Here is a 14,536-nt window from a genome sequence, read left to right on the forward strand (position 1 = left end):
TTCTTTTTTTTTTTTTTTGAGACAGGTTCTCATTCTTTCTGGGCTGGAGTGCAGTGTTGCTATCACGGCTCCCTGCTGATTTGACCTCCCTCAGTGGCAAGGTGGTGACCCTCCCACCTCAGCCTCTTGCATAGCTGGGACTATAGGCATGTGCCACCATGCCTGACTAATTATTCTGTTTTTGGTAGACCAGCCTGGGCAACATGAGTTTCACTTTACTTGGGTTACTGCTCCCAGCCTGAATCACTTTTAATTATCTGAATGATTATTCTGGGCTGGATGTGGTGGCTCATGCCTATAATCCAAGCACTTTGGGAGGCTAAGGTGGGCCTCACTTGAGGTCAGGAGTTCGAGACCAGCCTGGCCAATATGGTGAAACCCTGTGTCTACTAAAAATACAAAAATTAGCCATTAGCCAGGCGTGGTGGCGCATACCTGTAATCCCAGCTACTCGAGAGGCTGAAGCAGGAGAATGCTTGAACCTGGGAGGTGGAGGTTGTAGTGAGCTGAGATATCGCCATTGCGCTCTAGCTTGGGCTACAGAGTAAGACTGTCTCAAAAAAAAAAAAAAAAAACAAAAGGAAAAGATAAAAAAGATTATTCTGATCATGTATGTGGTATGAATCTTGACTGCAAATCCAGATCTGAGGGCTCACTATGGTTATGAATTCTCAAGGAGGAGTTATTTTTTTTCCCTCCACTGCACCCTCAGGTCATAACAAGCTAGTTTTCTTGCTGTCGCCATCTGCCCTATAGGTTTAGTGTTCAATCTCACTTCCTTGAGGATGTGACTTTTTGCAGGACCCAGCTTTATTTAGGTGCCTCCTCTTGGACTACTCGTCTTGGAAGAAGCTTAGACTCTACCTCCTGTGCTCTGCACTCCATGCAGCCATCTGGATACAAAGTCAGGGTCCCCAGGGATTAATGAAACCTTTAGGGCAAAAGTCAGTTTGCTTACCTCCCAGGGTTGCTACTACACCTCATTTTTGGACTATATGAAATTTTACCTTTCATTCTAGTTCACCAGTACATTGTGAAAGATGTTTTAAATGTTTTACAGAAGTTTAGATGGTTCAACTGGGAAGATCATATAGGATTTCTGTTCTGTTATATTGCCAGAAGTAGAAGTCATCTGTATTTTTTTTTTACTAGTCTTTGGTAGATGAGTGGCTGGATAGCTACAAGCAAGACCAGGATGCAGGATTTCTGGAGCTTGTTAACTTTTTCATCTGATCTTGTGGATGTAAAGGTGAGGAAACTGCTCCCCCTTTCTAATTCCCAGCCTTTTGTTCCTATGTTATGAATTCTTTCTCCATTTAGATAAGTAGGATTAGATATTTCCTAAATAAAGGAAGATAGTAAAGCATTAGAAAAATTTTACTTATTTAGGCCGGGCACTGTGACTCACACCTGTAATCCCAGCACTTTGGGAAGCTGAGGCGGGTGGATCACTTGAGGTCAGGAGTTGAAGACCAGCCTGGGCAACATGGTGAAACCCCTACTAAAATACAAAAAATTATCTGGGTATGTGGCTCATGCCTGTAGAATTGCTTGAACCCAGGAGGTGGAGGTTATAGTGAGCCTGGATAGTGCCACTGCACTCCAACCTGGGCGACAGAGCCAGACTGTCTTCAAAAAAAAAAAAAAAGAGAGAAAAGTTTCACTTCTTTAACTAAATTTTTTGTTGATAAATACGGGAAGTGATCCAGTAGGGAACCATGTTGGTTTAGAGACAAGAAACTTTGGGGAAAAAGAAGTAATCATGCTTATGTTATGGCACAAATTTGAGGACACCCTTTAGTCTTTCTAGATGCAATAATCTGTTATTTTCTTACTCTTTATTTCCCAGCTACTTTGCCCATATTTCTCCTCTGTAGCTGTGGTACCCCCAGAACTCTTACTGCCATGGCTTAATTTATTGGGACAGATGGTCTCAGTCAGGTTGTATTATATAAGAAATCAGCGTCTGGCTGAGTTTTATTACTCTCTTTTGTTTTGTTTTGTTTTGTTTTGTTTTTGTTTTTGTTTTTGAGACAGAATCTCACTCGATTGTCCAGGCTGGAGTGCAGTGGCACGATCTGGGCTCACTGCAACCTCTACATCCTGGGTTTAAGTGATTCTCATGCCTCAGCCTCCCAAGTGGCTGGGATTACAAGCATGTGCCACCATATGTGGCTAATTTTTTTTTTTTCTTTGAGACGGAGTCTGGCTCTGTCGCCCAGGCTGGAGTCCAGTGGCACAATCTCGGCTCACCACAACCTCCGCATCCCAGGTTCAAGTGATTCTTCTGCCTCAGCCTCCTGAGTAGCTGGGACTACAGGTGCACACCACCATGCCTAGCTAATTTTTGTATTTTTAGTAGAGACAGGGTTTCACCATATTGGCCAGGCTGGTCTTGAACTCCTGACCTCGTGATCTGCCCATCTCACCCTCCCAAAGTGCTGGGATTACAGGCTTGAGCCACTGCGCCCGGCCTACGTGGCTAATTTTTGTATTTTTAGTAGAGATGGGGTTTCGCCAGGCTGGTCTTGTACTCCTGACCTCAGGTGATTCACCTGCCTCGGCCTCCCAAAGTGTTGGGATTACAGGCGTTAGCCATCGCGCCTGGCCTGTTTTGTTGTTGTTGTTGTTGTTTTGTTGTTGTTTATTTTTGGGCACAGTTTTTCACTGCTTGATTCCTTTTTTTTTTTTTAAACAAATCCTGCCTCAGGTTTATTTGTACAAATAGTGCAGGAGGACACCAGTCCTTCTGTCCTCACGTTGGCAGACAGAGGTCTCTACTCTGAAGCCTTTGTACAGGCCTGGGCACCTTTGGGAGCCTGAGCTGGAACTGAAGCTGGAGCTGCAGCCTGGGCCTTCATTTGATCCTTGGCCTTTGGCTGGTACAGTCTGAGCCCCTTGGCATTGTGGGCACAAGCATGCTTCTCAAGCTTGGGGTGGGCAGTGTAGGCAAGTGGGCTTAACGTCCTTGGGCTTTACGAGGGGCTCGATAGCCTCGGCATGTACACCCATGACCCTGGCATTGTTGCCCTGCATCTTCTTTTTTTTTTTTTTGTTTTGCTTTTTTTGTTTTGAGACAGAGTCTCACTTGTTGCCCAGGCTGGAGTGCAGTAGTGCAATCTCAGCTCACTGCAACCTCTGCCTCCCGGGTTGAAGCAATTCTCCTGCCTCAGCCTCCCGAGTAGCTGGGATTACAGGCACCCGCCACTACGCCCAGCTCATTTTTTCCATTTTTAGTAGAGAACTGGGTTTCATCATGTTGGCCAGGCTGGTCTAGAATTCCTGACCTTGTGATTCGCCTGCCTCGGCCTCCCAAAGTGCTGGGATTACAGGCTTGACCGACTGCGCCCGGCCAGCCTGCATCTTCTTTAGGCCCTTCTTGTTGTGCTTCTTGGCAAAGCACATATTCCTCAGGAACTTGGGGTCCATCCCCTTAAGAGAGTTGTATCTTTGTGATTGGGGTTTCTTGATGCCATTTCTGTGTAATTTTCAGCCTGGTTGTGTGAGGTGTGGTTTTTGGATTTGGCCGTGTCTACACCATAACCTATGGCTCCCTTCCTTTGGGTTTTTAGAGAGATTGCCTTATAGCAGATACACAGTTGGATGTTGGCAGACCGTTGACCAGGGGGTCTTCTGATTCCCCACCTAAGCTCTTTGCACAGTGTTTCCTTGCTCATATTCAGGTATATCTGTAAATGATCACAGCATCCTGTTATTTTCCTTGTAAGCACCTCATATCCTTCATTCTTTAGGCACTGTGAGCCCTGAGATGTTCAAGAAGATGTCCAACTCAGAGATCATCCAGCACCTAACAGAGCGTTTAATGAGGTGGAAGAAGATGACCAGGATCCTCTTACCCCTCTTATTTCAAAACACAATGCCTATTATCCCCTTCTTTTTGATTCTGTGAAATAGGGTAGCTTTTAGAAGGTGGAGTTCAGTCTCTTGGGGGTAAAAGAGATCTGAATATGCCTCTCAAACTGGGGAGACAGCCAGGAAATGAAGCATAACAGAGATATTTTTACTAGACTGTTGGGTTTTGACATCCAAGCCCCTATGACTTCATGGACCTGGTCATAACTTTCCCATCCTTTTCATACATCCTTTTGTAGGACTCGGGGGACTATCCTCTGACAGCTCCAGGTCTATCCTGGAAGAAGTTCCAGGGCAGCTTCTGTGAGTTTGTGGGGACATTGGTCTGTCGGTGCCAGTACAGCCTCCTCCATGATGACTTCCCTGTGGACAACCTCATCTCCCTGCTCACTGGCCTCTCAGACTCACAAGTCCGCGCCTTCTGTCACACTAGCACCCTGGCTGGTGAGCATTCATTTTCATTCTGGACATTCTCCTGGGGATTTATAGGACTTTCCTCTGTTCTCTGATTCAGGGTCTTCTTTCCTACCTGCGTCTTGGCTCTTCACTTCAAGGCCATGCCTCTTTTATCCTAAACTTCAATCCAGTTTCTCACTGGTGGAGTTTTGAGAAGGGGTAGATCACAGCAACAATTTCCAGGCTTAGTATTTTTGTCAGAGCTCACCACTAGGGGTATGCTGATGGTTAAAAGAAGACCACAAGGGTTAGAGGGAAACAGTCCACTCCAGGACAGGCAGTCTTAGGATTTTAGGGTCACCCACCTCTGGCTTCTCATTTTTATTGCCCTTCTTTCCTTCTATTTTTTCCTTCTACTCATCCTCTCTCCTCTGACCTCAATAATGATTTCTTTATCTCTTTTTCCTTACTCAAAGCTATGAAACTGATGACCTCCCTGGTAAGAGTTGCCCTCCAACTGAGTCTGCACCAAGATAGCAATCAGCGTCAGTATGAGGCTGAAAGAAACAAGGGGCCAGGGCAGAGGGCACCTGAGCGGCTGGAGAGCCTGTTGGAGAAACACAAAGAGGTGAGGAGTGTTCCCTGCTTCTTCCTTCCCTTTTTCCCAACTTGCACCCAATTCTGCCACAGACCCCCTTATCAGGCCCTGGGCAGTCTTTCAAGATCATGAATAACGGAGTCTGGAAATAGTTTCATAGACCCATCCTGTAAGGGGTCATTGCATGCTCACCTTTTTTCTGGGTTGTGGGCTCAACAAATAATGTGTAATTTAGAGTTCTTTCGAATTCCACTTTTGCTCAGTTTTTCTTTGTCAGCACTTATTGTCAGAAGAGTTTAAGTGCTGTACCTGCCTGTCATGCAAGGAATTAAGTTTTGACCTACTCGTCAAGTGTGCAGTGTGCAAGTGACCGCAGGAGTACTAAAAGCCAACCATTGACAAGGGAGGCCAAATTTTCAAGGAATGGAAAGAGCACAGGCCTTCCAGTGAACTCCTGGCTTTAAATTCTGTTCCATTTAGTCACTAGCTCCATAGCCTTATGTAACCTCTCTTCAGTTTTCTTTTCTTTAAAGAAAGGGATAATCTCACCTTTTTGTGAAGAATAAATGAGATGATGAGTAAATTGCCTCACTTGGCACATAGTAGTTTTGTTTCCTTTTAAACTTAAAGATGACCACTGGAGGGCATAAGCCATAGCAAAATCTTTGACACTGATGAAATCTTTAATCAGCTGGGTCTGTTGTAAGAGTAACACTACTGTTTTTCTCCTTACTTTCTGTTAGTGTCTGAGACCCCTCCTATGAGGTTGGCAGGACTCACCATGTCTGGCCATATCATTTGGCTATTTCTCTAGCCCTCACAAAAGGTCTCTTCCATTCTAAATCATTAGAGAAGGAAACTTTCTACTTCTCTCATTCTCTTTTGTTATTTTTAATTGTGAGTTTGATCTTAAAAGCTTATGTATATTAATCTATCCTGGATTTTAAATTATGTACACAGTGCGAATCTTTCTTTTATTTTTCTTATTCTTTCTTTTTTTTTGGCTTCTCTGGGCTCTTGCTTAGTCAATTATCATTATAGTTCCACCATTTTATCCTTAATTTCTTCCTCCCCACTATTTTCTTCTCTCCACTTATAAATGTATATAGGCTCTTGAATCTTTATTTGACTCTGCTCCTCTGTGAATTACTCTTTTTTTCCATCCTTCCTTTTAGGGTAGTATTTCCTTACTTCCTTAATGTCCAACTAACTGAATCCTTTTTGCTACCTAGCTTATTTTCCATTTTTCTTTGAAACTGTTCTTTCCAAACCAATGACTTCCTAATTCCTAAAGCCAGTAGCCTTTTCTCAGTCTCCCTTTCCCAAATATTTTACATATTTGCTTCGCCTGTTTTTGCTATATTACTGTAAAATATGGACATATAGGTACTTCAGCCGTAAAGACTTAAGTATGTCTTGTCGAAAATGATATGTTGTTCTTACATAATTGAAGAGGTGGGGTCTGTTGTCTTAAAGAATGTTCCCTTTCTCCTTATAATTCTGGTTCTTTGGTGTCTATTGTTCATGTGATCCAGGATTTTTCAACAATGGCACTATGGACATTGCGGGGCTGTCCTGCCGTGGTGGGATGTTTAGCAGCATCTCTGGCCTTTATCTACTAGATAGATACCAGTAGTACCCTGCTCCCCCACCAAGTTCTGGCAGCCAAAAAATCTTTAGACACTGCTAAATCTCTCCTGGGGAACAGAATTAGCCTCAGTTGAGAACCACTGATCTAATTCCTTTCTTCTTATTTTTGCTGGTTCCACTACTATTAAACAAACTGCACTTACTAAAAATTTGTTTTCCAAATTGTTAGAAACATATACGGGCATCATACCTGGAAGATCTTGCAGGTTCAATTCCAGATCACCACAATAAAGTGAATATTGAAGTACAGTGAGTCACACAGTCGAAAAATCAAAATTTTTATTTCTCAGTGCATATGAAAGTAATGTTTACACTGTAGTCTCTTAAGTGTGCAAGACTATTGTCTAAAACACATGTATGTACCTTAATTTAAAAATATTTTATTGCTAAAAAATGCTAATGGCAATCTGAACCTTTAGCGAGTTACAGCTTTTTGTTGATAGAGGGTCTTGCTTCCATGTTGATGGCTGCTGACTAATCAGGGTAGTGGTTGCTGAAGGTTAGGGTGGCTGTAGCAATTTCTTAAAATAAGACAACAGTGAAGTTTGCTGCATCTGTTGACTCTTCCTTTTACAAAAGATTTCTCTGTAACATGAAATGCTGTTTGATGACATTTTACCCACAATAGAAATTCTTTCAAAACGAGTCAATTCTCTCAAGCCCTGGTGCTGCTTTATCAGCTAAGTTTAGGTCATAGTCTGAATCATTTGTTGTCATTTCAACAATATTCACAACCTCTTCACCAGGAATAGATTCCATTTGAGGAAACCACTTTCCTTGCTCATCCATAAGAAGCAATTCCTTATTTGTTCAAGGTCATGAAGTTGCAGCAATTCAGCCACATCTTCAGTTTCTACTTCTATTCTCTTGCCGTTTCCACTGCATCTGTAGTTACTTCCTCTACTGAAGTCTTAAACCTCTCAAAGTCATCCGTGAGGGTTAGAATCAACTTAAGTCTTGTTAATGTTGATATTTCGACCTCCTCCCATGAACCACAAATGTTCTTTATGGCATTTAAAATGGTGAATCCCAGCCAGGCACAGTGGCTCACACCTGTAATCCCAGCACTTTGGGAGGCTGAGGTAGGTGGATCACATGAGGTTAGGAGTTTGAGACCAGCCTGACCAACATGGCAAAAACCCATCTCTACTAAAAATACAAAAATTAGCCAGGTGTGGTGGTGCATGCTTGTAATCCCAGCTACTTGGGAGGCTGAAGCAGGAGAATTGCTTGAACCCAGGAGGCAGAGGTTGCAGTGAGCCAAGATCACACCACTACACTCTAGCCTGCGCTACAGAGCAAGACTCCATCTCAAAAAGAAAAGAAGAGAAGAGAAAAGAAAAGAAGAAAGGAAGAAATGAAATGAAATGGAATGATGAAATGAAATGAAATGAAAAATGAAATGAAATGAATAATGAAATGAAATGAATAATGAAATGAAATGAAATGAAATGAAATAATGAAATGAAATGAAATGAAGAATCCTTCCCAGATGGGGGGGTTGGCTTTTTCTGGTTTTTGTATTTCATTTTGAAGACAGGGTCTCGCTCTCTTGCCTAGACCGGAATGCACTGGTGCAGTCATGGCTCACCGCAGCCTCAACCTCCTGTGCTTGAGTGATGTTCCTGCCTTATCCTCCCAAGTATCTGGGACTACAGATTGCATACCACACCTGGCTAGTTTTTGTTTTGTTTCTGTAGAGGCAGGGTCTCACTATGCTGCCCAGGCTAGTCTTGAACTCCTGGGCTTAATCAGTCCTCCCACCTCAGCCTCCCAAAAAGTTGGAATTGTAGGCATGAGCCACCATGCCTAACCCCAGGAGGTTTTAGATGGACTTTGCCCAAATCATCAGAGAAATCACTGTGGCAGCTATAGCCTTATGAAATGTATTTCTGAAATAATAAGACTTGAAAGTTGAAATTACTCCTTGTTCCATGGGCTGCAAAATGGATGTTGTGTTAGTGGGCATGAAAAAAGCAACATGGATCTCCTTGTACATCCTCACCAGAGCTCGTGGGTGACCAGGTGCCTTGTCACTGAGCAGTAATATTTTGAAAGGAATCTTGTTTTCTGAGCAGTAGGTCTCACCCGTGTGCTTAAAATATTCAGGAAACCATGCTGTGAACAGATGTGATATCATTAGGCTTTGTTGTTTCATTTATAGAGCATAGGCAGAGTAGATTTAGCATAATTCTTAAGAGCCTTAGGATTTTTAAAATGGTAAATGAGTATTGGCTTCAACGTAAAGTCACCAACTGCATTAGCCCCTAACAAGGAGTCAGGCTGTCCTTTGACGCTTTGAAGCCAGGCATTGACTTCTCCTCAATAGCTGTGAAAGTCCTAGATGGCATTTTCCAATATAAGGCAGTTTAGTCCACACTGAAAATTCATTGTTTAGTGTAGCCACCTTCATCAATGATCTTAGCTAGATTTTCTTGATAACTTGTTGCTTCTCTATCAGTATTTGCTGCTTCACCTTGTACTTTTATGTTATGGAGAGGGCTTCTTTCCTTAAACCTCATGAACTAACTTCTAGCTTCAAACTTTTCTTCTGTGGCTTCCTTACTTTGCTCAGCCTTCATAGAATGGGAGACAGCTAGGATATTGATCTGGATTGGGCTTTGGCTGAAGGGAATGTTGTGGCTGGTTTGATCTTCTGTTCCGACTACTAAAACTGTCTCTATATCAGCAATAAGACTGTTTAACTTTCTTACCCTTTGTGTGTTCACTGGAGTAGCGTTTTTAATTTCTTTCAAGAATTTTTCTTTTGCATTCACAACTTGGCTGTTTGGCACAAGAGGCCTAGCTATTGATTGGCCTGTCTTGGCTTTCAACTAAGCTTAATCATTTCTTTTTTTTTTTTTTTTTGTCTTTTTGAGACAGTGTCTCGCTTTGTTGCCCAGGCTAGAGTACAATGGCGTGATCTCGGCTCACTGCAACCTCCGCCTCCCAGGTTCAAGCGATTCTCCTGCCTCAGCCTCCTGAGTAGCTGGAATTATAGGTGCCTGCCACCGCACCCGGCTAATTTTCTGTTTTTAGTAGAGACAGGGTTTCGCCATGTTGGCCAGGCTGGTCTCAAACTGACCTCAAGTGATTTGCCACCTCGGCCACCTAAAGTGCTGAGATTATAGGTATGAGCCACCACGTCTGGCCTCTAAGCTTAATCATTTCTAGCTTTTGATTTAAAATGAGAAACATGTGACTCTTCCTTTCATTTGGATACTTAAGAGGGTTATTAATTGACCTAATTACAATATTTTTATGTCTCAAGGAATGAATAGGGAGGCCTGAGGAGAGAGACAGAGACAGGGAAACTCTTGTTGGTAGGGTAGTCAGAACACAGACAACATTTGTTAAGTTTGCCATCTTATATGGGCATGGTTCGTGGTACCCCAAAACAGTTATAGTAGTAACATCAGGCTGGGTGTGATGGCCCATGCCTGTAATCCCAGCATTTTGGGAGGCCAAGGCGGGTGGAGACCTTGAGGTCAGGACTTCAAGACCAGACTGGGCAACATGGCAAAACCCCTTCTCTACAAAAAAATACAAAAATTACCGGGGCATGGTGATGCATGCCTGTACTTGCAGCTACTTGGGAGGCTGAGGTGGGGGGGATCACTTGAGCCCAGGAGGTTGAGGCTGCAGTGAGCCGTGTTTGCACCATTGCACTCCAGCCTGGGTGACAGAGTGAGAACCTGCCTCTGACAAAAAAAAAAAAAAAAAAAGTTATTTTTCTCCACTAAGACTTGGAATGGTTTGCTGGGTAGCAATGGATATAGCTGACACATCCCCACAGCCCTCACCTTCTCTCACTATGTGGGGTGTACCCAGTCTCTGGCTTCTAATGTCGAGGGCCTCCAACTTGACACTTCTAGCTCAGAGTATGTTCTTAAGGCCTTGCCTCACTTATAGAACTTCCTAGTGGTTAGCTATAATGCATGGCAAACACACCTGGCAACAGTAACATCAGCATACCTTGAAAATGACCCCATGGTCTTAAGAAGAGTATGTGTTGAAAATTCTAAGCTAAGGAATCCAGGAGTGGCCAACCCGGAGATTCATTTCTTATCTGTGAGGAACATCTGAACCCCTGGACCATCTAGGGGATGGTGGCCTTTGTTTGGGGTTCAGTAAAGGTTGCCAGAGGGAGGGTGCTAGGGGGAGGGTGCTAAGTGGAAATGCTCTATAAACTGCATGCTTTTTTTTTTTTTTTTTGAGACAGAGTCTTGCTCTGTCGCCCAGGCTGGAGTACAGTGGCACAATCTCGGCTCACTGCAAGCTCTGCCGCCTGGGTTCACGCCATTCTCCTGCCTCAGCCTCCCAAGTAGCTGGGACTACAGGCACCTCCCACCACGCCTGGCTAATTTTTTGTATTTTTAGTAGAGACGACGGGCTTTCACCATGTTAGCCAGGTTGGTCTCAATCTGACCTTGTGATCCGCCCACCTTGGCCTCCCGAAGTGCTGGGATTACAGGCGTGAGCCACCGTGCCCGGCCCAACTGCATGCTTTTTGTAAGCAGGTGTGATTCTCCTGTTCCACCTGCCATGTCTGGACTACCCTGTAAGTCCCCTCAATAAACCCTATGTCTTGCCTGCTGGCCAGGCATGATGGCTCATGCCTGTAATCCAAGGACTTTGGGAGGCCAAGACAGGCAGATCACTTGAGGTCAGGAGCTTGAGACCAGCCTGGCCAACATGGTGAAAACTCCATCTCTACTAAAAATACAAAAAAAAAATTAGCTGGGTGTTGTGGCATGCACCAGTAATCCCAGATACTTAGGGGGCTGAGGTACAAGAATCTCTTGAACCGGGGAAGCAGAGGTTGCAGTGAGCCAAGATCACGCCATTGAACTCCAGCCTGGGCAACTAGACTCTGTCTCAAAAGACAAACAAACAAACAAACAAAAACAGACCAGGCACAGTGGCTCATGCCTGTAATTACAGCACTTCGGGAGGCAGAGGCAGGTGGATCGCCTGAGGTCAGAAATTTGAGACCAGCCTGGTCAACATCGTGAAACCCTGTCTGTACTAAAAATACAAAAATTAGCAGGGCATGGTAGTGAGCGACTGTAATCTCAGCTACTCGGGAGGCTGAGGCAGGAGAATTGCTTGAACCCGGGAGTTGGAGGTTGCAGTGAGCCAAGATCATGCCACTGCACTCCAGCCTGGGTGACAGAATGGTATTTTGGTATTTTAGATACCAAAAAAAAACATTAAAAATTAAAAATAAAAACATAAAAATCTGCCCAGAGGCCAGGTGTGGTGGGTACACCGGTAATCCCAGCATTTGGGGAGGCCAAGGCAGGAGAATCACTTGAGCCCAGGAGTTGGAGACCAGTCTAGGCAACATTGTGAAACCTCATCTCTACAAAAAATACAAAAGTTAGCCAGGCATGGTGGCAGGCACCTGTAGTCCCACCTACTCAGGAGGCTGAAGTGGGAGGGTGCTTTGAGCCCAGGAAGCAGAGGTTGCAGTGAGCTGAGATCTCGCCACTGCACTCCAACCTGGGCAAGAGAGCCAGACTTCATCTCAAAAATAAATGAATACATACTAAAATAAATAAAATGTATTTTTAAAATGCCTAGAACATTCTGTTCTTTTTTTTTTTTTTTTTGAGACGGAGTCTTGCTCCGTCGCCCAGGCTGGAGTGCAGTGGTGCAATCTCAGCTCACTGCAAGCTCTGCCTCCCAGGTTCAAGCAATACTCCTGCCTCAGCCTCCTGAGTAGCTGGGATTACAGGCGCCTGCCACCATGCCCAGCTGATTTTTGTATTTTTAGTGGAGCTAGGGTTTCACCATGTTGATCAGGCTGGTCTCAAACTCCTGACCTTGTGATCCACCCGCCTCGGACTTCCAAAGTGCTGGGATTACAGGCGTTGCGCCACCGCACCTGGCCGGGTTTTGTTTTCTCATTTCTGTTGTGTTTGTTTTGTTTTGTTTTTTTCGAGATGGAGTCTCACTCTACTGCCCAGGCTGGAGTCAGTGGTTTAATCTCACTTCGTTTCAAGCAATTCTCCTGCCTCAGCCTCCTGACTACAGACACGTGCCACTGTACCTGGATAATTTTGTATTTTTAGGAGAGATGGAGTTTCACCATGTTGGCCAGGCTGGTCTCAAACTCTTGACCTCAAGTGATCTGCCTGCCTCGGCCTCCCAAATTGCAGGGTTTACAGGCCTGAGCCACTGTGCCCAGCCTAGGATTTCTTTGTCTTCTTCCAGTAAGTGTTAGTTCAAGCTCTCCTCTCCCCACTGTTGTTTTTTATCAAGGCCCTCAGCAATCTTCTAAAAACCATATTATAGATCTAAAATTGCTTTTCAATTCTGGAATTCAAAAAGGTCTGGAGGCTGGGCGAGGTGGCTCACTCTGGTAATCCCAGCAATTTGGGAGGCTGAGGCAGGAGGAGGGCTGGAAGTCAGGTGTTCAAGACCAGCTTGAGCAACATAGCAAGATCCTTGTCTCTACATCTCTACAAACAAAAAATTAGCTGGGTGTGGTGGCATTCACATGTAGTTTCAGCTACTCAGGAGGCTGAGGCAGGAGGGTCGTTTGAGCCCAGGAGTTCGAGAATGCAGTGAGTTATGATTGCACCACTGCACTCCAGCCTGGGTGACAGAGTGAGACTCTCTCTCTTAAAAAAAGAGGAGGCATGGGTGGGCATGGTGCTCACGCCTGTAATCCCAGCTCTTTGGGAGGCCGAGGTGGGCGGATCACTTGAGCTCAGGAGTCCAAGACCAGCCTGGCCAACATGGTAAAACCCCGTCTCTACTAAAAATACAAAAATTAGGCAGGCTTGGTGGTGGGCACCTGTAATCCCAGCTACTAGGGAGGCTGAGGCAGGGGGATAGCTTGAACCTGGGAGGTTGCAGTGAGCCGAGATGGTGCCTCTGCACTCCAGCCTGGGTGACAGAGTGAGACCCTGTCTCAAAATTAAATAAATAAATAAATGAAATAAAACTGTGGACCTCCGTACCATAGACTCTGCAGCCATGAAAAGTGAGGAAGCCTTCCTGCACCCACAGAGGCCAATCTCCAAGATATATCATTAGTGAGAAAAGTGAGGTGCTGAACAGTGTAAATGGCATACAGTTTGTGTAAAAATAATTATATGGCCGGGCACGGTGGCTCACCCCTGTAATCCCAGCACTCTGGGAGGCCGAGGTGGGTGGATCACGAGGTCAGGAGATCGAGACCATCCTGGCTAACACGGTGAAACCCCATCTTTACTAAAAATACAAAAAATTAGCCGGGCGTGGTGGTGGGTGTCTGTAGTCCCAGCTACTCAGGAGGCTGAGGCAGGAGAATGGCGTGAACCCGGGAGGTGGAGCTTGCAGTGAGTCGAGATCATGCCACTGCACTCCAGCCTGGGCGACAGAGCGAGACTCCGTCTCAAAAAAAAAAAAAAAAAATTGTATACACCCAGATGTGAATGTATATGCATAACCATTTCAGAGAATGCACACAAGAAATTGGAAACAGCTCTTCCCTCAGGAGAACAAACCAGCGTGGCTGCGAGACAGGAGAGAAACATGAAATTCTAACAGCTTACTCTTTTGTACCTTTGGAATTTTGTATATGTGCATTCCTTATTTGAATAAATAGACATCTTTTTTTTTTTTTTTTTTTTTTTTTTTTTTTTTTGAGACAGAGTTTCTCTTTTGTTGCCCAGGCTGGAGTACAGTGGTGTGATCTCAGCTCACTGCAACCTCCGCCTCCTGGGTTCAAGCGATTCTCCTGCCACAGCCTCCTGAGTACCTGGGATTACAGGTGCCTGCCACCATGCCTGGCTAATTTTTGCATTTTTAGTAGAGACAGGGTTTCTCCATGTTGGCCAGACTGGTCTTGAACTCCTGACCTCAGGTGATCCACCCCCTTGGCCTCCCAAAGAGCTGGGATTACAGGCATGAGCCACTGCACCCAGCCAGTATTTTATATTTTTTTGAGACAGGGTCTTGCTTTGTCACCCAGGCTGAAGTGCAGTGGTGCAATCACAGCTCACTGCAACCTCCCCCTCCCGGGTT

At 44.7% G+C, this 14,536-nt stretch overlaps 1 protein-coding gene across 5 annotated transcripts in view; it reads left to right on the forward strand.

The window, feature by feature from the left end:
- The window catches only part of LOC129523466 (putative STAG3-like protein 4), a 33,607-nt gene that overhangs the window by 2,244 nt on the left and 16,827 nt on the right, over positions 1-14,536 (forward strand). For 3 of the 5 annotated variants that reach the window (XM_063708131.1, XM_055346997.2, XM_063708130.1), the window contains 4 exons: positions 1,153-1,249; positions 4,113-4,317; positions 4,746-4,897; positions 13,968-14,113. In XM_063708131.1, coding sequence (XP_063564201.1) covers positions 1,163-1,249; positions 4,113-4,317; positions 4,746-4,897; positions 13,968-14,048 — 525 coding nt within the window. In that variant the 5' untranslated portion in view covers positions 1,153-1,162 and the 3' untranslated portion in view covers positions 14,049-14,113. Of the gene's footprint in view, positions 1-1,152; positions 1,250-4,112; positions 4,318-4,745; positions 4,898-13,967; positions 14,114-14,536 lie in introns of those variants that run through there. The other 2 variants (XM_055346999.2, XM_055346998.2) reach the window with 1 other exon arrangement.

This window comes from Gorilla gorilla, chromosome 6, assembly GCF_029281585.2.
Source record: "Gorilla gorilla gorilla isolate KB3781 chromosome 6, NHGRI_mGorGor1-v2.1_pri, whole genome shotgun sequence".
Lineage (NCBI taxonomy): Eukaryota > Metazoa > Chordata > Mammalia > Primates > Hominidae > Gorilla > Gorilla gorilla.